At 43.3% G+C, this 21,621-nt stretch overlaps 1 protein-coding gene and 1 long non-coding RNA gene across 8 annotated transcripts in view; one reads left to right on the top strand and one right to left on the bottom strand.

Moving 5' to 3' along the window:
• Positions 1-19,154, top strand: part of sil1 (SIL1 nucleotide exchange factor) — a 39,743-nt gene extending 20,589 nt beyond the window's left edge. Inside the window, exons 1-10 of one of the 7 annotated variants that reach the window (XM_072511939.1) lie at positions 1,048-1,111; positions 2,147-2,242; positions 4,631-4,772; positions 5,735-5,855; positions 6,227-6,326; positions 12,501-12,692; positions 12,774-12,895; positions 14,212-14,308; positions 16,412-16,576; positions 17,979-19,154. In XM_072511939.1, the coding sequence (XP_072368040.1) occupies positions 2,156-2,242; positions 4,631-4,772; positions 5,735-5,855; positions 6,227-6,326; positions 12,501-12,692; positions 12,774-12,895; positions 14,212-14,308; positions 16,412-16,576; positions 17,979-18,332 (1,380 nt within the window). In that variant the 5' untranslated portion in view covers positions 1,048-1,111; positions 2,147-2,155 and the 3' untranslated portion in view covers positions 18,333-19,154. Of the gene's footprint in view, positions 1-1,047; positions 1,156-1,196; positions 1,340-2,146; positions 2,247-4,630; positions 4,773-5,734; positions 5,856-6,226; positions 6,327-12,500; positions 12,693-12,773; positions 12,896-14,211; positions 14,309-16,411; positions 16,577-17,978 lie in introns of those variants that run through there. The other 6 variants (XM_072511943.1, XM_072511938.1, XM_072511940.1 and 3 more) reach the window with 6 other exon arrangements.
• On the bottom strand, positions 14,752-21,375 carry LOC140426780 (uncharacterized). Its single transcript, XR_011948291.1, has 2 exons — positions 21,210-21,375; positions 14,752-14,940 (listed from the first exon to the last, which is right to left on the bottom strand). It is a non-coding gene; the product is annotated as an uncharacterized lncRNA (long non-coding RNA).
• Between the last annotated feature and the right edge of the window lie 246 nt (positions 21,376-21,621).

Below are 21,621 nucleotides of genomic sequence, written 5' to 3'. Positions count from 1 at the left end.
CTAATCACTCCACCGTTGACGTCTGTACCTTCAGTCACTTAGTCCCTGAGCTCTGGAATTTGCTCCGTAAACCTCTCCATTCCCAACTTCACTTTTCTCCTTAAAACCTACATCTTAAACCAAGATTTTTGTCATCTGATTTAATATCTGCTTGGGACTTGGTATCACACTTTGTTTCATAATGCTCCTGCGAAGCACCTTAGGACATTTCAGTATATTAAAAGTGCTAAAAGTGGGCTGCACGGTAGCACAGGGGTTAGCATTTTGCTTCACAGCGCCTGGGTCCCAGGTTCGATTCCCAGCTTGGGTCACTCTCTGCACATTCTCCCCGTGTCTGCGTGGGTTTCCTCCGGGTGCGCCGGTTTCCTCCCACAGTCCAAAGATGTGCAAGTTAGGTGGATTGGCCATGATAAATTGCCCTTAGTGTCCAAAATTGCCCTTAGTGTTGGGTGGGGTTGCTGGGTTATGGGGATAGGGTGGAGGTGTTGACCTTGGGTGGGATGCTCTTTCCAAGAACTGGTGCAGACTCGATGGGCCGAATGGCCTCCTTCTGCACTGTAAATTCTATGATTAACTCACTTTAATATTTTTTATTATGTAATAGAGACATTTTATGATAATCTAAAAACCTGTACATTACTGAGGAAATTAGAGGTCGAGGCTTTTTGATGGCAAGCAAATCTTCCAGGCCAGAACCGGGTGAAAGCAGGGCCATAGTATTTCAGGTGACTTGAAACCAATTCTTTTTCGTTGCAGAGGATCCCAGTGCTATCTTTGAGCCACGTTTCCCGGTTTATTTTGATAATTTATTCCTTGAAACTTTCTGAAGTAATGTCGGTCTGACAAAAACGTAATGGGAATAGAGAAAAACTCTTGGAGAGAGGCGCTGCTTTGCGGCAGCTTTCTGCTCCCGTGAAATGGTGTTTGCAGGCTGGGGCAGGGTCCCTTTGATACAGACTTTGGGGGGGGGGGGGGGGGTGGGGCGGTCCCTTTAAATTATTGCATCAGTGAGCATGCAAAGGCTGTGATTGGCTCCCTGATCATTACGTCGAAAGGACGTGGCTGTTCCAGAGGAAAGCAAGTCAGCAAGAGGAAGTCGTGGTGATACAGGGTGAGAAGGGACAGGAGTAACTGGAGGGGGGGATAGATCGGGAGGTGAGTGCACACAGCAGGGTTGTCGCAGCTCGGCAGAGAGCTTCAGTGAGGTTTGATAGGTTTTTTTTGAGGGGGATTGCTTACGAGTCATCTCGTTTGCCTCTAGGACTTTGGTGAGTGGGAGCATTGTACTAAAAACAAAGCTGTTCATGCTTGAGTAGCCTGGAGTCCAGCAGCATTGCAGGTGGGATTTTAGTGAAGTATTAATGTGGTGGCCATGTGAAATGTTGGCTGATGATTGTACTCTAGCTTTCCACACGCGCCGCCTGTAAGATCACTTGCGCTTCTCAAGGGGCACAGTGGTGTTTACAGGGCCAGCAATCCCGAGATCGAGCTGGGCGGCTGATCCATTGGACATTATTTTAAACGTGTTTCTGCGAATAATTTACTCTTCCTGGCCTTTCATGTCTATTAAAGGCGACAAGGAAACTATTGGAATGCTATAAAACTTTTATGGTTCGTTGATATCTCTCTGGGCGGCATGGCAGCTCAGTGGTTAGCACTGTTGCTTCACAGCGCCAGGGTCCCAGGTTCGATTCCCGGCTTGGGTCATTGGCTGTGCGGAGTCTACATGTTCTCCCTGGGTCTGCATGGGTTTCCTCCGGGTACTCTGGTTTCCTCCCACAAGTCCCTAAAGATGTGCTGCTAGGTAGTTTGGACATTCTGAATTCTCCCTCAGTGTACCCGAACAGGTGCCGAAATGTGGCGACTAGATGATTTTCATAGTGTTAATGTAAGCCTACTTGTGACAATAAAGATTATTATTATTTTAAAGTTCATGTGGCATGTATGTGACTCCAACACACACCAATGTGGTTGATTCTTAAATACCCTGTTAAGTGTCTTAGTGAGTCACTCAGTTATAGGAACGAATGCTTGAGGGAGGTTGCGGGGTGGAGAGAGAGAAAACTCTGATGAATAAATGGTTAGATAGCTGGGTTGGCGTTGACTGTATTTGTATGTGTTCACAACACTACTGTTTGCATCATAGATTCTCACAATGAAGCTTGGTTGGCTGAACCTGATCTTGCTACTGATATCTGTGCACTGTTTGAATTACTCCTGGAGTGAGGACAACCAGCAGCAAGTAAGTGAGTTTGAGGGCATTAGCAGGGGTTTGTTGTGGGGGGGATAAATGAGATTGGAGTAATGGTAGTGGAGCTTTATCTGAATGAAATTCTCCACTTACATAACCTTAAGTTTTTCAAAAAAGATTACAATGTTTCTTATTTATATGTATAATATGTGCAATTATTATTCATGAACACTCTGTCTGAAGGCAGTGGGTTCATTGCCTTCAGATGCTTAATTTATCTTGCCTTTTTTTGTCTCTGATTTGCCGTTGCCTCCCACTGTCAGGGGTTGGTCCCATGTCTACCTCAACCAGGGCTATTGTGTTTATGCTGACCCATCTAGCCAATTGAGCTAATCTACCCTGCAATACATAGTATGCGTATTTAAACATGTTATATTTGTAGTGCCTGTGTTTCATACTCAAGTGTTCACATACAAAAGATTACTTTGGTGTGCGGTGAATTGCACAGGGAAACATGGATACTGCAAGTTCACACTTGAGGAATGAGTGGTTAATTTGGTGATAGTGTAATAGTCATGGTTTGACCAGGACACCCACCTCCTCTTCAAATAGTGCAATAGGATTACTTAGTAGCTACTGGAACAGACAAACAGTTTGAAGCCTTGTCATAAGCATAAGTGGGCAGCACGGTAGCATTGTGGATAGCACAATTGCTTCACAGCTCCAGGGTCCCAGGTTTGATTCCGGCTTGGGTCACAGTCTGTGCGGAGTCTGCACATCCTCCCCGTGTGTGCGTGGGTTTCCTCCGGGTGCTCCAGTTTACTCCCACAGTCCAAAGATGTGCGGGTTAGGTGGATTAGCCATACTAAATTGCCCTTAGTGTTGGGTGGGGTTACGGGGTTATGGGGATAGGGTGGAGGTGTGGACCTTGGGTAGGGTGCTCTTTCTAAGAGCCGGTGCAGACTCGATGGGCCGAATGGCCTCCTTCTGCACTGTAAATTCTATGATCTATGATAAGGCCAACATCTTCCAGACTGTCCAGGTTAGATTACATACTCCAGTCCTAATATGCAGGTTGAACTTGCAACCTTCTAGTTAGGAGTGAGAGGGTTATCAATAAACTACAATGTGAAGAAAGGGTAAAACATATACTTCCCAGCACATCACAAGCTATTTAACTTTTATTATGAAATATGTTTGAGATGTTGTCACTGTTTGTGGCAAAGATGGATGGGATCATTGGTGTGGAGTTTCAGTTAAATGGTGTTGTCATAATATACACCAGTATATCATGGTGCAGACACACACTGATGGACACACAGCAAGACCAACCAACACACACAACACCGCAGCCAATCACCAGTTAGAGCGCACTCACTATATAGACAGAGGGCATCAGAGTTCCCGCTCATTCGGGATGCAGCCTCTCAGGACAGAGCTTGCTTACAGCACAGATCTTCACCATGTGCTGAGTGCATAGACTGGTTCGGACAGGCATAGGTCTTTAGTTTAATCTAACATCGTGTTAACCCACAGTGAAAGTATGTTCAACAGTTTCTAACTTAATAAAATAGTGTTGTACTATTTTAAGTGTTGGTGGCCTGTATGTGTTCCACGGATCCAGAGCACCCAACACATCAGGTGTGTGTTGTCAAAGTGTGGGTAATCATCTTCCAAATTTTGCTGCTGAAGCTTTGCACTGGTAGCTCTTGGTGATATTCGACTCTAGTGTGTTTACGGAATCTACGCAACAATCAACCAGTCACGTTTGTTCCTGTGGTATTGCAGGTCCGTCAGCCAATTAGTGGTCAGGGATTGGGCTCGTTATCCAAATACGTATGGCAGACTCTAAACTGGCGGGTTAATAGGAGGCTTTCCAGCGTTGAAGGAGCAGGATGCCGTTTCACATTCATGAGACAGAGGGAGCCAAAATAATGAAAAAAGGAACACTTTGGCCAAACCACCATTGCTGAGGAGGAACCTTACATGGGTGCCTTGATGCCGCAGGCGGTGGGCGGGCCTTGATGCCGCAGACGGTGGGCGGGCCTTGATGCTGCTGACAGTGGGCGGGCCTCGCTGACGGTGGGCAGGCCTTGATAGGTCTTTAACTGGCTCAGTTGGCCCAGGGACAAGATGGAGCTTGGGAATTGGCATGCAAATTCAGTTCTTGGAGAGAGATTTTCTGTAGGGTCAGAACATAAGGCAAAGATACAAGTTTCACCTAGTGAAGAGCCTCCTATTCCACAAGTATTTTATCTAATCACAATTATCTCTTGATTGCAAGGGTGCAACTGAGACAGTTCCAATTTGTGGTGAAACCCAGTGGTTGTTACCTTAATTTTGAGTCATGGAAATTTGGTGCTTGCAGACATATTCGCGAAGAGTTGAAGGAAGATTTACTTTTATGTAATTCCTCAAACCCATTCTGTCTGTCTCTAGAGAGTGTCTGCTCTTACTGTGCTGGAACAGCCTGAAGAAAATATTGGAAAGAGGAAAGAGGAAGCAACGGTGGAAGATGATCTGGACCCTGAGGACATGGAGGTCTTTTACCCAACTAATGAATGGCAAATCATTAAACCAGGTAACTTCTCGATCTGCTTCTCTTCCCCTCTCATTCCTGTCTTCACACACCAACGGAGTCCAATTTCCTATTGTTTTTGTTTATCTTGGTGGCTGTTGTGAATGTTTGCCGTATTTGACTACTTTGGGCAGCTTGTGACTGTTCAATATTAGGCAGCTAATTGACTGATTGCCATTTTGATGATGCCATTCACTTTTTATTATTTAACTATGGAGTTTGCAGAGAAGACCGGGTTGCCCAAGGTCGCTAACAGGCAATTGCAGCAGTACCCCCTCAAATTGGGGCAGCATCCCAAATTGAATTAAACATCAAACTAGTGAAGTGCCAATGAGACCCATCAAATCTTGTCAGATAAGATCTACTTTTTGTATTTGCCTGACAAAGCTCCTGAGGTAGAAATGAAAATCTTTTGGTATAATTCCAAGTCTACAAGGTAATTGATCTCATCAGTGGGATTTTCTCTGCGATCCATGTATACCGTATACTGGATACACAAACATGCTGCCTGTGATCTTCCCTCATGCGGTGGTCTCAAAAGTTTATACGTTCCTTTATCCCGGAATGATGCATTGTATTATTACATAGCTCGGAATTTCCAAGGGTGGTATACCATATTTTGACAGTGGCAGTAGTATACACTATGGAAGGAACTGAAATAAAGTGGTGGAATAATTTTTTTTAACTTGCAAAAAGGAAGTGCATATGTACTTGAAAAGGGAAAATGTGAATATCTGGGAAATGAGCAGGGGAGTGGGACTAATTTGGTGGCTTGTGAAGAGTTGATGCAGTTATAATTGGCTGAATGATTCTAATTCTCAGCTGTACAACATCATCATTCTGGTAGAGTACTGACACCAATGTTGGGTGTAGAGATAATGCTTTTATGATTGCTATCCTCTCGCTCTCTTTCTTCCCCCACCCAACCTGACTCATTCATCCATGCTTCTACTCTTTCTGTGCAGGCCAGGCAATTCCTGCAGGGCTACACGTTCGGCTAAACTTGGAGACTGGAAAAAATGAGGCAAAATTCCCAAATGATGGGAATGGGAAGAATGGATTAAAGTACTGGAAGCAAGGAAACAGGTACTTTGGGAATGTTGCACATGTTCAAAGGTTTTGCTTCTGCTGTGAACAACTTTAGGGATTTGTAACTTTTTGCAATCTGTCCCATGGGAAATTGCATCCAAAAGCCTGATTTTCTCTCTGGGTGCAACTGGAACAGATGGGTACAGAGAGAAAGAAGGAACTCCGTTTCAGCGACCCCAGTTGAGTGTGAAGCCCAGGACACTTTAACTCCTGGGCCTTGTTTGAGTTTGCCAGAACTCTTGGCCACACCCAGTGATTTTTAAACAGGAAGCTTGGTCACAGGAATTGCGCATGCCATTTTATATTTTTTAAGCAAGTGTGACAGAACATTTGGACTCCTGATCATTCATCTTGTTTTGGCCTTTCAGACATGGAATGGTGAATACGGACTCTAAATCCTTCACGGCTGAGGAATTGAAAAGGGCCTTGAAGTTAATTAAACAAGACGGCCTCATTGACATTGATGAGGTAAGGAAGAGTTTTGGGAAGTAAGCAACCAGAGTTTGCTGTTTAGAAATATTAGAATTTGCTTGAATAGCATAACTGAACCAGAACTTCATATGGAGTTTGTTGTAAGAGTCCTTTATTTTCCCCTTTTATTTCTGCTCTCCATGGCTGTTTAATGGACCTGTGATTTTAAGCAAAGCAGCTTGCGCCTGTAATTCAAAGAGGGAGATCCAGAAGGCTGTGCTGGTCTAGACTGACATCGGTGATGATTCCGATTGATTGGCTGGTGGCCTGAATATGCCCAGCAGGCTGTGCTCTGCTCGGTAAGAGGTGGCGATTGGATATTACCTCACTGGAATGTTTCTTGAGTCCTACAGCGGTTTCAGTTTTGCTTTTGGCAGGGAAGGGAGAAAAACTCTCTTCCCACTTTGAGAAAACAGTGAATTCTCGCCAAAAGGTCCCTGTGGGAACCAACTCTTTCTGCAGAAACGGCTGATGCAAGCAGAGACCAGAATCTGGTAACCTTCTCTAGAAAACAGGCTGGTCTGAAGCTCTCCTGGAAAAGCTGCGAGTAAAGTATTGCTAGCTAAAAGGACAATCATTACGGGCTGTAGGCCAGAGACTTTAAACCATACTTTTACTGTGAAGAAAGTGCATTGAAGAACTCATCATCTGAAGAAAGTACTCTTTCTCTTTTGACCTTAATCCTTATTTTTACCCCTTTCCACCCCTTGGTTTTTTGTGTGCGGGTAGAGGTTGGGGCAGTTAAAGGGGGAAGTTGGGTTTTAGCTTGATAAGCAACTATGTTTACTGCATCTTTATAAACAGTGATTGTGTTTAAACTTGCAAACCTGGTGACTGCAATTATTGGACAGCCAAGAATTTGGGGTATTCTTCAAATAATTATTGGTTAATTCACTTATGTTGTGACTCCAGGATATGTGGGGTTGGAATTGTCCGTGCACTTGCCCAGGGTGATGTAACATAAATTGGGGGCTGGTCTGGTGGGTTACAGTGTAAATTTAAAAGAGACACCAGGTTTGTAGAGATATAACAGGATGGCTCTGGAAGCTGCTAAGCATTTTCTTAAAGTGGAAGAGATAACTCTGGTTTACTTAAAAGAGCTTCATAAAGACAAGCTAGTCGAGCTGATGGGTGAATTAAAAATAAGAGGTGTATCTGCTAGAACTAGTAAGATGGAGATAATTGAAGTGATTGCTCAACATCAACATTTAAATTAAATTTGATAGAGGCTAAAAACACTGGTGAGCCCATGAGTAGTGTAGCATCAGGGACCTTTTCTGGTGAGGAAGTTCAGCGTGGGAGAATTTGGTTGCTGTTAAGAGCATGAAAGGGAATTAAAAAGAGTAGAAATGGTGATGTAGCGAAAGTGAGTTGAGGTTTGAAGAAAAACAATTGGAAGTGAAGAGAGAGAATGCCTGATGATTGAGCTAATCCATAAATTAAAACCAGTTGTGCCATCACCCCCATAATTTTGAAAAGGATGGGAAGTGGGGGGGAGTGAAAGGAAGGCAGGTAGCCAAGATAAAGAATGGATATCTGGGAATGCTCTGCGATCATCTCCTCCGACCAGGAAGGAAGGTACTGAGAGTGGAAGTGAGACTTGGAAGCCTAGGTGGGTGGGACATGTTTGTCCAGCATATTGGAAGTTGTAAGGAAAACCCATGGGACTTGTGGGAGTTCATGAGGAGGATTCTGAAAAGGGAACAAAAGTGGAGAATACTACAGGGCAGACTGTAGCTTTAACTGGATTTGGGAGACCTGAGGTAAACACTTCTATGGAGGCAGGTGTGCGGAATGAGGTAGAGAGATATGCAGGGTTTGTCTGAGGAAGGTCACCCCAATAACAATCTTAAGGGATACAAGTGCTACTCAAACTCTTGTACTGGAGAAGGATTTGGTTTTCCCTCAGAGCTCACTGAAAGTTGAGGTATTAGTGAATGGGACGGCTGGAAAGTCAGAGTGGTTAAGGAATTCCCAGTGGAAAGAGTAGACTGACCTTTGGAAAATGATTTGGCAGGGGTGAAGGCTGTAGCTTCACCCATGAGTACAGTCCGAGGGAAGTGATACCGTTAGCACATGAGATGCCAACGGTAGGGCATGCGAGCGTTAGGAAAAATCATTGGGCAGTGAGTGACTCAAAGAAATGTTGAAAGATGTTGACCCATATCAAGTGACAATGGTAGTGAATCTGATTCAGCTGACACTGATTCCTCAGCTGTCAAGATAAACTCTAGTAGAGAAACCAATTCTGAGAATTCCAAGACTGAAGGTGACCATAAGAAAGAGGAGTTTGAATTTAATAGTAATGCCAGTGATGAAGAGTCAGATGAGAGTTTTAAATTCAATCTAGGTTCTGATTATGAAATAATAAACAGCTATTATCAAATAGATCTGTACTAACTGATCGGAAACAAATGGCAAGTAAATGTTCCAAAAGCAGAAAGTGACGTGGTCTTTTTAATTAATTTGTTGCAGCCTCTTGCAGTAAACCTATTGCCATTCAATTTAGTTGCAAAATTTCCCAGAGCAAGCCTGCTTTGAAGGAAACGATACATGATAGCATGGCATCAGTTAGTCAGAACGAGGACAGTGCGGATTGTGAAGTGAAACCAAGCGGAGCTGGTTAACCCACATCCTTTTAAAGATCCCCAATGCCTCTTGGAGGTAAAAGAAGCCACGAGCAAAGGAGATGAGATGGTCAGTAATCAATTCCTTTTCAAAATGAAGAGGAAGGTAGATGGAGAACCATGGTGGTGATGCTGCCACCATATCTGTTAACAACAAAGTTCATGGTGCCAATAATGTTATCCTTTGATTTTGAAAGTAAAGACGAACAATTGAAATCTGGAAAGCACAAATTGTTTTGGTCCGTATTATTAATTGGGGATAAGGGAAGTGATTACGAAAGCTCAGATGAGTGGTAAAAGTTGTCTCACAAGGAATGGTGCATATAAAGTCAACTAACTGAGATGATTGAACCCTCAGCTCCAGTTGTTGCTGAGGGTAACCATGTGAAGGAAAAACAGAGAATGTAAAGCTGGAGGGGTTGGAAAGTGTTTATTGATTAAACATGAACCCAATACTTCTCTCAGTATTGTAAATACTATTTGCAGTTTAGTTGCAGGGGATCTTTGAAATTTGGTTAAACATTCATTGGACAAATTGTAAAGACTGACTGCATTACACAAGAGACTGAAAAGTACAGACACAGTTGTAGGGAAACAGCAGGAGAGACACTCTGTTAGCTACTCATGGTGTAGATGTAAGAAACTTTGAACGAGTCCCGTCTCGACTAAAACCAGAGACTGGCTCGGTTGGCAATTGAAGGACAATGCATGTTGGACATCTTGCAGAAGCAAGCCCTGGTCCACAGAACGCCTAAGTAGAGTCGGGAGATTGACGGCCGGGTTCCACCTTTGTGGCGCTGAGACTCGACACGCAAACACTACGACCCTTAACTCCAGGGCACGTGGGGCTGGAATTGACCGCGCACTTAAAAGGGTGGCATAAGTGTTCTATGAACTATGTAATTCTGCGATCTCTCCCTTTGACCAAGTGTTTTATTATTTTTTGTCCTTTTAAACTGCCTGCAAAAGGCAGATGTTAGTGTTAAGCTCACAACCGGCGTGATAGTTTGCCCCGCCCCCCCAGCAAGCTGGAATTCTACCCACTCTGCTTTTATGTTCTGTTGTCCTGCTCAGGCGGAGAACTACCGCCACCATCCCCTGGCAATCCAATAGTGAGAGGACCTGAAAGCTGTTGAGTCTGTCAATCTTCCTTTTTTATAGTACTGCATGGTAATCCTACAGAATTTTCAGAATGGATCTATGTTGACATTAGGGGAAAATGGAAGAGTATAAAAATGATTAGCATGTAGATAAAAATTACACTGGGTTAGTTTCAGCAGCTGGAGAACATTGCCCTTTCAATGGAAGCTGTTGATCTGCAACAAAAAATTATTTGCTTCGGAGTTAAGTTGCAGTGCTGAATTAAGTAACTACCGCAACAGAATCTGTTTTCCTTCTTGAATTGAATTTGTTTTCCTTCTTGAATTGAATTTTAAATATCAAACTACTGAGAATTTCCAATCTTTTCATATCTGAAAAATCTCTGATTTAGTTCTATACTTTTGTCTTTGCTTTGAATAAGTCCAACCACTAATTTTGTTAGATAAGGTTACAAAGGTGTGTGGAACCATTGTGGATAAATGGTGCTGAGATACAGATCAGCCATGACCTACTCTTATCAATCAATTAGGCTTGAGGGACTGAATCGTTCACTGCACTTTCTACATACCACTTAGAATCATAGAATTCCTACAGTTGGCCCATCGAATCTGCACCGACTCTCCAAGGGAGCACCCTGTCTAGGTCCACGCCCCCACACTGTCATCGTAACCCAGTAGCCCCACCTAACCTTTTGGTCACTAAGGAGCAATTTTAACATGACCAATCCACCTAATCTGCACATCTTTGGACTGTGGGATGAAACCGGAGCACCTGGAGGAAACACGCACACAGGGAAAAAGTGCAAATTCCACACAGATGATCACCCAAAGGAAAATTGAACCCGAGTCCCTGGTGCTGTAAGGCAGCATGCTAACCACTGTGCCACCCTCTTACACCCAGTTCCGGTTGCTAGGTATTGTTCTGCAAGTTCCATTCCGTACAAAGGAGTATTTTGTACCAGACTTTTTTCTCTTAACTGACCAGCTATGCAAAATAGGCAGAAATCTGTCCAAGCACTTGTCAGTTTTAGTAGACCAGAAACACATTTAATTAACCCCGAGACCTAACGCCGTTCTCTTCCCCCCCCCCCCCCCCCCCCCCCTTCAACAAACTCCCAATCGCAGAAGAAACTATGGGCAGAATTATTTGTTGAGGACCCCTGCTGTTGGGATTGGGCAGGTTGGACAGCATTTTTACTTGCTGGTCTACAAGAGGTTGCCACCAGCACTGCTATCCAATATAGGACAGTAGACTGCTGCTGTTGGGATTGGGCAGGTTGGACAGCATTTTTACTTGCTGGTCTACAAGAGGTTGCCACCAGCACTGCTATCCAATATAGGACAGTAGACTGCCACCCAAGCTGCCAGCCCAATCATGGGGCTGGTAACTCTGCAGTGCCACCATTAGATGTGGCCACTGCGGAAGCTGTAGCATGTAGGAGAGGGCATTGCAATGCTGAGAAGCCTTTGGAAATGAGGAAAGCTGAATTGAGCAATGATTGTGGTACAGGACAATGGGGGAAAAGGGCATGTTCCAGTGGTGGCACATTAACCCAAGGACGTGGCCATTGCCCCATCCCTGTGACAATGACGGTGGTCCTCCATGGACAACTGAGTGGCCATAAAGGAAACTCCCAGCCCCAACGCAGCCTGGACACCGGCGTGGAGATCACCAGGGGTTATCTGTGGATCTCCCCATCTGGAGTGGGTCCTCTCCGTGTGGGCAAAATGCCTAGTGTGGGAAGTAACCCTTAATTGGGGCACTTAAGTGGTTAAATTGACCTCTCGATGGGCAGATACACCACTGACGTTCCCGCTGTTTTGCAATGTGCCACGTCTGCGGGAAGACATCAGGCTCTTCTTCCGACCCCTTCCCCTACCCCATTACCAAACAACCCAGTCTATCACCATAGAACTCTTAAAATTTGGTCCTATTTCTCAATCTCGGTAGGAGAGGTCATTGTACACCATATTCACCTCCACCAGAAGTCTGAGCAGGTTAACTTCTCAAACGCTCAGTAAGTTTCCTGCTTTGTTCTGAATCAACGTTAAGAGTGCAACAAGGAAGTGGGGGAAGAACAGCAATGAATCTCACTCAATTCAGTGATCCCTTCTAGAAAATGTTTGAATTTTCTTGGATGCGATGCACACTCCAGCACTGTTCAGTAGTAGGCCAGCACTCTTATTTTTAAAGCAAGTATGCATGGTGAACATTGAATATATTCCAACTCTTATTTATATAGCATCTTTAACATTTGTTATTGTGTCTTGGAATCTTTTGAGTAATCAGACAATTTGCTGCAGACAAAAGGGAGCCCTTGAAACAGGTGACCAAATGCTCAGTTAAACAGTTGGGCTTGAAGGAGCCTCTTAAATGAGATGGAATTAGTGAGGGAGCAATTCCAGAGTTTAGAACTGCAGATTTCTGTTTTCTTCACATCTAGAGCCATCAGGAGAAAGTGCAGAAGACATTCCGCCCAATCAAAGAACTGATGGAAGATTTTGAAGCGATGAATGTGGTCATGGAGACTGATATGGAAATAATCAATAAACTTGTCAGCAAATTCAACAACACGAGTGCAACACTGGAGAACAAGGTTGCGGCTCTATACAACCTGGAATACTATGTCCATCAGGTACTGGCAGAGCTTTCAGTGCGCTGCAGGACTGTTGGGGATTGGGAGCAAGACTTAACTGCTCTACTTGGTTACTCCTAGGTGGACAATGCCCAGCATCTGACGGCAATTGGAGGGCTGCAACTTGTGATCAATGCACTAAATGCCACAGAGCCCCACATTCAGGAGAACGCTGCTTTTGTGCTGGGATCTGCACTCTCTGGGTAATGACTTGCTTGTTGAACTCGTGGTAGAGCTCTGAGTGTGGAATGAAACTGCAGCAAATTTGGTATTTAAAAAAAATTAACTTGTCACGTACTACAGTCAGATCTCCTAGCTTAACAAAAAAGCTAAATATTGTGGATACTGGAAATCTGAAATAAAAGCAAAGTTCTGGAAATACTCACAGATCTGGCCGCATATGTGGAGAGAAATGGAGTTAACATTTCTACTCGGCGACTTTTCACCACCCAAGCATTTGTTGGACTAGACATCCGGCAGTGTGAGCTCTTTGGGGTGATTTTTAAATTGAAATGTTTGAAGGGCAGGAAGGAAGGAAGGGGTGGAGGAAGCGGATCACTCTTCAAGGGTTGTCCTTTGCCAATTGAGAGACGGCCCTCATGACTCTGAACCTACACATCCTATCCCTAACAAGTCTTCCCCTTTTAAGCACACTCGTTCCCCTCTCCCTAACCTGCCCAAGACCCTGGATATGCCTACTCTGGGGATCCATATCTTTGGGGTTCTGTCTTCACCTGCAGTCCCAGCAATAGCTACTGACTCCTTCCTGGCGCTGAGGGGACTGCTGAAGCTGCTGCCTATTCTGATTGGCCAGAAGCTCCAGAGGGTGAGATTTCTGTCTCAATGAGGTTTCAAAGAAGCACTCTGCCCGTTTTAATAACCCCTGAAGCACTTTATGGCTGATAATTATGACTCTCAATTCAATACTGGGGCAGTGCTGTATTGCTGCATTTAGGATAGATATTAAACTGAGACCCTGCCTGACCTCTGGTGGATGTAAAAGATCCTGTGGCATTACTTGACCAAAAGCAGACGAATTCTCCCAGGTGTCCTGGCTCTTATTTATCCCTTTAACAATATCTCATAAAATGGATGATTTGGTCATTATTCTTATTGCAGTTTGTGGAACCTTGCAGCTGCCACATCTCCTACATTGCAGCAGTGACTACATTTCAAATGTATTTCATTGGCTGCAAATCCTTTTGAGAGATGCCGAGGTCATGAAGGCTATGTGTATGTGTCTATTATAGATGAGTTCTTTCCCCTCTCTATTGATTTTGATCCTGGATTTCTTACTAGACTTATTTTCACACATAGTGTTGTTTGGCAGCAGTACATTTCTCGGGCTATTAATTCTGTGCTGCTGCCCAAAATCTCCAAGTAACTGATATAAATTAATTTATGATCTCTGTCTTGAAAAGTAGACCACACAAATATCTCAACCTTCTGGGTTGCAGCTGGATTTGGAAATCCACCTCTTTGTTAAACTGTCTGTCTTTTTTAAAATTCTATCCTTTAGCAACCCAAAAGTTCAGATTGAGGCGATGGAAGCTGGGGCTTTGCAGAAACTATTGATATTGTTGGCAACTGACCAGCCAGTGTCTATAAAGAAAAAGGTATGGGCAAAAAAATCTCTCATGTAGACCAGAGGGTGCAGGCGAAGGCAGTTCTCTAGTAATCAGAGCCATGGTCGTGGCTTGTTTGTCATGAACGCTGTTTGTGCATTTTGGCTACTTGATTAAAGTAAAATGCCAGTAAAGCAAATTATAAAAAGAACACAACTTCATGGAAACGTGCACACAACCTGTTCGAGTGTAAGTTTTCATTACATTGCAGGGAGGGAAGAAGGAACATTGGAAGCTAGGTGTGCTTTCTAAAGTAATGTAATTCTTGATACCAGTCATTTTGAAGTTGTACACACTAATGGGCAACCTAGGCTAGTGAGTGGACCACAATGAGTGGTCCTCCTTTATCTCGTTGGGCCACAAGATTGTAATCGGGCATGTTCACTAACTATGATCCTTGAGTAAGATCAAATACATTTAATACACACTGGATATTTCTTACATTTTAGAAAATGCGTGATCGTACATTTATTAACGAACTGTCATAAACTTCCAAGTGGCAAAAGCACAAACAGTTTACACTTGATTGAATGCAGAGAGAGCACGTGTCTCTCCATGTTCTGTATAATCAGCACACCTCACTTCACTTGCCCTTGTTTTACGTGCGGATCGCTTCAGTCATACTGGTAAGAAAAGAATTAAGAGGACAGAAATCAGCGGAATGTGGGAATGCGGCAACCCTACACATGGACAACAGTCTACAAAATGTCTCATGGGCTGCATGTGGCCTCAGGGCTCTAATGCTTTGTGGGCTTGTAAGCAGGGTGAAGGACCATGAGGCTGATGCCCAATGTGAAAAAAACTGGGTTGGGAAAACTACTCTTCAGTCTTGACAGGTGAATGATAGTATAGAAGGTAAAGGGTCATTTAGCCCTTGTGCCTTTTGTGCTATTCGGTTAGATCTTGGTAAGTCTGTACTATAACTCCATTTAGCTGCCTTTGCTCTACATCCCTTGGCACCCAAACTGTTTTTAAAAAAAAAAAACCCAGATTGGTTAAGTTTCACAAAAGGATTCTAGATTTTCTCCATGTCTGTGTGAAAGTAGGTTTCCTGATTTGGCCTGGCTGATTTTCAAGACTGTTGCTCCTTGTTCTGGGTTTCCGAACTAGAGGAAATAGTTTTCCGGTATCTGCCTGATATGAATCTTTTTTTATAATTTTTAGCACCTCAATGAGACAACCTCTCGGCCTTCCAAACATGAGGGAATACAAGCTACGTTTATGCAGCTTTTCCTTGCAGCTTAACATTTTTAAACCCTGGTATACTTCATGAACTTTAAGACCAGAAAAGCCTTTGTATATGGTGCCCAAAACAAGATTACTCCATACCAGATCTGCAGAACTGAAGAATAACTTTCTCTGCTTTTGTACGCCTGTCTAATGATCTGTTTGTCCTTGATTATTTTTTTTTTTTTCGTGACACTAGCTTCAGAGCGCCAGGGTCCCAGGTTCGATTTCCGGCTGGGTCACTGTCTGTGCGGAGTCTGCACATTCTCCCAGTGTCTGCGTGGGTTTCCTCCCACAAGTTCCAAAAGACGTGCTGTTAGGTAATTTGGACATTCTGAGTTCTCCCTCTGAGTACCCGAACAGGTGCCGGAATTAATGTAAGCCTTCTTGTGACAAAGATTATTATTATTATTATAATCTGTGCACATGGACTCCTGAGTCATTTTGCTCCTCCATAATTGCTGGGTTTCTTGACCGAAGAAAATATGCAGATTTGTCTTTGACCCAACACGGATGGCCTTGCAATTTCTGACCATTGAACACCCATCAATGGTAGCAGTTTTACCCGCTCAGTTGTATCCTATAGTCCACTGTAAGGTCCCTTTTTAACAGTGGAAAACATGTTTATTTTAAAAACTTATGAAAATTCTGCAGGACGATTGTTTCAAACTTGTACAGAGGCAAGTTTGTGACTGTTACAAAGCCTTTCTTCATCACAAGTGGTCAGCCTGCTAAAGTAATGGAGCTAAAGCCCAAGGCAGTTGGAGGCTGTATTTGGGGAAGAGTAGGGTGAGGAGAGCAAATTGTGGACCTTACAAAATCATGTGTTAGACCAAATGCCTTCCTAATTTGTGCATCTTTTTTCAGGCTCTCTTTGCATTCTCATCAATGTTACGCCACTTTCCATTTGCCCAGCAGCAGTTCCTGAAACTCGGAGGCTTGCAAGTATTAGGGCAGCTCTTTCAGGCAAAGAGAATGGAGTCCTTGCGTATTAGAGTCATGACTTTGCTCTACGACATGGTCATGGAGAAGGTACGGAAACAGAACTGGCATTTACACCATGTTGTCTTCCTTTAGCAACTATCCTCATTGCTATCACAATCTTTTACCTTTCATTGTTTTCAGCTCATCTATTCAGGTCACCTGTTCCATAATGTAGTTCAAATAAAGCATGTCTGTCTTTTCAATTTACCACATCAATTTTAATAGCTGATGTGTGGCTGTGTCTTTACAATATTTTTTGCATCAATCAGCTGAATTAGTGATTTTAAACGGTGTTCGATCCAGGTATTGTTCTGTGGCCTAGCTCCACAAAATGTCTTTTCAGATTTCTTGAGGCAAGTGATTTTCCACCCTTGATCCCCTGCTGTTTGCAGGGGTCCTTCCCAAAGTTGGGGTTAGTTTAAATCTGTCTTTCTCGGAAACACCAGGGCACACAGTGGGCCAGGGATCAAACTATCAAAATCTGAGCAGGTAACAAACAGAAAATGGTTTGGATTAATTGTGGGAGGCTGAGAGGCATAAATTCTCATTGGGTTAATTGTGGGAGGCTGATGAGGGAGGCATAAATTCTCATATTTCAGGTGGAACTGAGTGAAGAGACCAACAGTGGAAGGCTCCATTAATGCACTCAATATTGTGATACACATTGGGAAGGGTCAATGGAGTAGTTAGTTAAAATTCAGGACTTGTTACTCTGGATTTCTCTCCGTCTACAGTTTCATTATGTTTCTTTCAACTGCCTGGTCTTGCCAGTGTTTCACCAATCACAGCTTTCAGTGCTGTGCATGTGAGCTTACAGTAACCAGTTGACAACGCAGGGATGTCCATTTGTTATGCCCACCGGTCATGCTATCATATGGCCAGCTGTTGGTCGGTGAGGTAAACTCCTGATCGTATCAGGCAGAGGACCTGCTTACATGAGACACTAACAACACTTTACATGAGACACTAACAACACTGGCCCTGGGATAGTATTGGGAGTACAACTGAAATGTATAACATTTTCTATAGACTCCCTTGCTGTAGCAGTCATGGAAGTATCTCTGCACAATTTCTCTTCCTCCCTTTTGTGTCAGGACTGTGACCTGCATACTTTTTTTTTCAAAAGGAAATGCTTTTTGTGCAGAAACATTTTTTTTAACTTTGTTTTAAATTACAAAAACCTGTCAAATACCCGCCAAGCAAATTGGTCAATTTTCTGCTTTGAGCTTTGCTCAGTCAGGTGTCCAAGGCCTGATGAAAATGGCTAGTTGAGGGCAATTGTTCACTTTTAAACTCATCATCCTCTTCCAGATCTAAACTCTAATCTCTCATTTTCAAATGGGGAGTCGAAATTTCAAACTGAAATACAAGGCAGGCAGTATACTCTGGTCTGAAAATTAAGTCAAATAGCTGAGTGAATATTCAGTATAGTTTGATTATTCTTTTTCAGAAACTTATCCAAGAGGCACATGACTGGAGTACTCAACACCAGGAGAAATGCCATCAATATGATCAAGTTAACTTGCTGCCTTCAATGCTGGAGCAAGACTGGTGCATGCTGGTTCCACAGCTCTTGATGTCTACTGAACACGACACGAGAGAGAAAGTTTTGAGGACTATGAACCTTATGATTTCATCCTGCAGGAGTGAGTACCAGGCTATGCAGGGCCTGAGTTCCTTGCTGAACATGCTCCGATCAGAGTATGAGGAACTGGCTGCTGAGGAGCAGAGAGAGGGAGAGCAAGATGGTTACTTCCTGGGACTCTTGCACTCTGCCAATGACATCATTAAGAAACTGGAATGATTGGTGTCAAAAACCACCCGGAACTGGTTTCAACTTGGAATCTTTTTTTAAAAAAACTTGAGATTGTGTGACAATACAACATTGCGAAAATTTTACTCTCCAGAGTAAATTGAAGCCAAAATGAACTTCACATGTTCCCTTCTCTTTGGAATGTATTGCACTGCCTTGTGAAAAATGACACGGTTGGGTTAGTAAAGCCCTTTGTTGTCCAAGTTTCTCTCAACACCACTGACTTTTCCGAGAAGCTGGTACACTTGTGCATATTATTTATTTTGTCTGAAATGCAGAGTAAATTCTGTATTGGACATCCCAGCTTGGTCTTAACTGCCTTCTGAAGCTTCTCTTCCCTTTGTACATTTGGCTTCTCAAACCATGAAGATCACATTTATTTTTCATGGAGTCAGCAAATGTAATCAGTGCCAGACATGCCAGTCATGGGTCTCAGATCTGAGCAGAAGACTTGCTCTGGATCTCTCTCTGTCACTGTTCAGTAGAGATTGCTCCCAAGTTGGAGCAGAGGGAGCAATTAAATGCTAACTAGTGACAACTTTAAAATAATTCATGCTCATGAGTTACATGTAACTGGTACCTGGAAAATAGTGATTTGAGAATTGTTTTACTGAAGTTTGTTAATACTTCTCCATTGTTAATAGAAGAATGTTACTATTGTTTAAACATATTTTCAGTTTCCACAAGCATTTATTTTTTAAAAAGCCCGTCTACTGAAATTCCACAATGATTATCTTGATTAGTAGAGGAAATGTTTAAGGTACGTTTCAAATTTTCTGTGCCCAAAATAAATTAAACTATGTTTGCTCAAGCGTTCTGCAATCAAATACATTCTTGCTGCTGAGGCTGAGATTTGAACGGAAGAGCTTTCTGCTTGGTGCTGGCTAAAACAGGGTAGTTGTGGGCAGGTGGTGGAAGGATCGCAAAGCTAAGGGTCGTGGTGTTGCAAAAGAAGAATTTATTCACTCTGCGCCCATCAGCCGCAAACCGTATTTAAAATGAGAGCCACTGCATAATCAGCTGTACAGTCTCCAACCATTTAGAGGCAACAGTGAGCAGGTCAGCGTGTCCTGCAAGTGTACGTGCTTTAGGCGTGAAATCACAAGAGGCGAGCGTTTTCCGTTTTCCAGTAACGCAACCAAGAGGACTGTGAACGACTCATTTTGCTACAAGAAAGAAAAGCCCAGAGACACAAATAGGCAATGTACCTACTGGTCAGGATCTCCCATTGGAATCTGGAATGGAGAGAGCTGCTCTGGAGAGTCCACGGCAGGATAGAGCTGTGCTAGTGTTAGGTCTGTACAGAGCTCCAGAATCTCCAGTGAACAGTCTACAAAGAAGAAACTTAAATCGTGAACAAAGTGGTGTAAGAATGCCAATGCAAATCAGGATACAAAGCCCACTTGTGTTATAAGTGGGGAAATATTAGTGAATGAAAGTTTAAAACACACAAAACTGCAAAGGCATCTGAAGACTAAACATGGGGAGCTGGAGAACAAACCTTGATTTTTTTCAAAGGATAGTGAGAACTGAAATCATCAGCTGAAGACCTCAGCAGAAATGTAACAGATTAGGTATGCAGTAAGCTACCATATAAGAGGCGAAAGGAAAAATGCCCCTCAGTGTAACAGCGAGATTGATTTTCCCTGCATTAGACATGGCTCGCACAGTCCTAGATGAGAAGTCAGTTGAAAAACTGAAATGCATCCCACTTAAGTGATAACACAGCATCTCACCAAATTTGAGATAGTGCTTTGAATTTAGAAGTACAGATTATTTCGCATTTGAAGTCAGCACAGGAGTTCTCAATACAACTGGATGGAATTACAGATGTTTCAGACTGTGCAACCCTACTAGTCTACGTTAGGTATGTTTGGCATTGTTTGGAATCATTGCTTTATTCACTGTGAGGTATTGGCATTGAAAATAATTCCATCCAATCTTGAAGAGGTGTTGAAAGGAATTGTGAGTGCACTCGAAACCAGGCATTTTGAGGCTCTGTTCTGATATGGGGACCGAGCACGCACGTGTTTATTGTTCCAACGGAGGTATGTTGGTTGTCAAGGGATCGGATGCTTGGCAGAGTTTAGGAACTGAAGTATGAAATCCACACATTCCTGGTTGAGAAATCATCCTCTCTGACTGATTTGTTTGGTGATAAAAGTTGGATGCTAATTAGCTCTACCTTGCAGACATCTTTTCAATTCTAAATTAACTGATCCTCTAGTTTCAAGGAACAAATATTTGCTTTCAGCACTTTGAATAGATGTTTTCCAAAATTACAAAACCAAAACTATTACATGTCCCACACTGCTAGGGCACATCAAAGAAAAGTGTTAGTGAGGGAACTGGCAATACACTGACAAGCCTTATTCAGTCACATCTGGCTTTGTTGACCAAGTGTGTGTCACTTCTTTCCAGAGGAAACATTTCAGATGTTGAAAGGGAAGCATTGGGTGAAAAATCCCTTTGCATGTGAGTCACTAGAGTCAGTTATTAATTTACCGCTGACTCCAAATGAGGGGATGCTCCATCTGACCTGTGACAGCACATTAAAAACACATCAAAAGTCCATGAGGTTGTCGGCATTCTAGAGCATTGTCTCCAAAGAGCATTGACTGAGTAAAACAAGCATTTTGTTCCTATTGCACGAGGTTGGATTTTCCGTTCTCACAAAAATGAAGACTGCGCAAAGGAATCGGCTGAACCACAGCTGGCGCACTGTAGGAAGAGACATTTTAAGTGACTCAATTATATATTTTGGCATTTGGAAAGGGGAGGGAGGAGGCACTGAAAGGCTGTCAACCTGCAATAAAAATGTCAACACCAGACAGATCCACCTCGTGTGTGTGTTCATCCATTACTTACATCAATGCATTTGTGTGCATTGACAAACGTGCTGACCTCTGACCTTAGCTGCTGTCTGATGTAAGTCACTGCAACGCATTGATCTCTTGTAACCTTCACGCATCAGGACCCAAAGCTGAGGATGTCCATTGAGGGCCATCATCGCTTGGGCAAAAACGAGCACATATCGCATTCTATTCCTCATCACTTTCCTTGAATACCGAACTGATTTATTTAATTGTTGCTCCTGGCCGATTCGGCTTCGAGGAGGTGATTAAATAAAAACCCTTCTCCTCAGGCACGGTGTAGATGAGAGCGTTCGGGGTCCTTCCTTGACGACCGCCTCCGACGGCGAAGCACGTGCAGCTGGCCGAAATTTCCAGAAGCAGCGCGAGAGGCAGGCCGGCCCAGAGTCCCCACCCGGAGCCACGAG

The sequence above is a fragment of the Scyliorhinus torazame genome, chromosome 7, assembly GCF_047496885.1.
Source record: "Scyliorhinus torazame isolate Kashiwa2021f chromosome 7, sScyTor2.1, whole genome shotgun sequence".
NCBI classification, from domain to species: Eukaryota; Metazoa; Chordata; class Chondrichthyes; order Carcharhiniformes; family Scyliorhinidae; genus Scyliorhinus; species Scyliorhinus torazame.
This window is presented reverse-complemented; position numbering and strand designations above follow the sequence as displayed.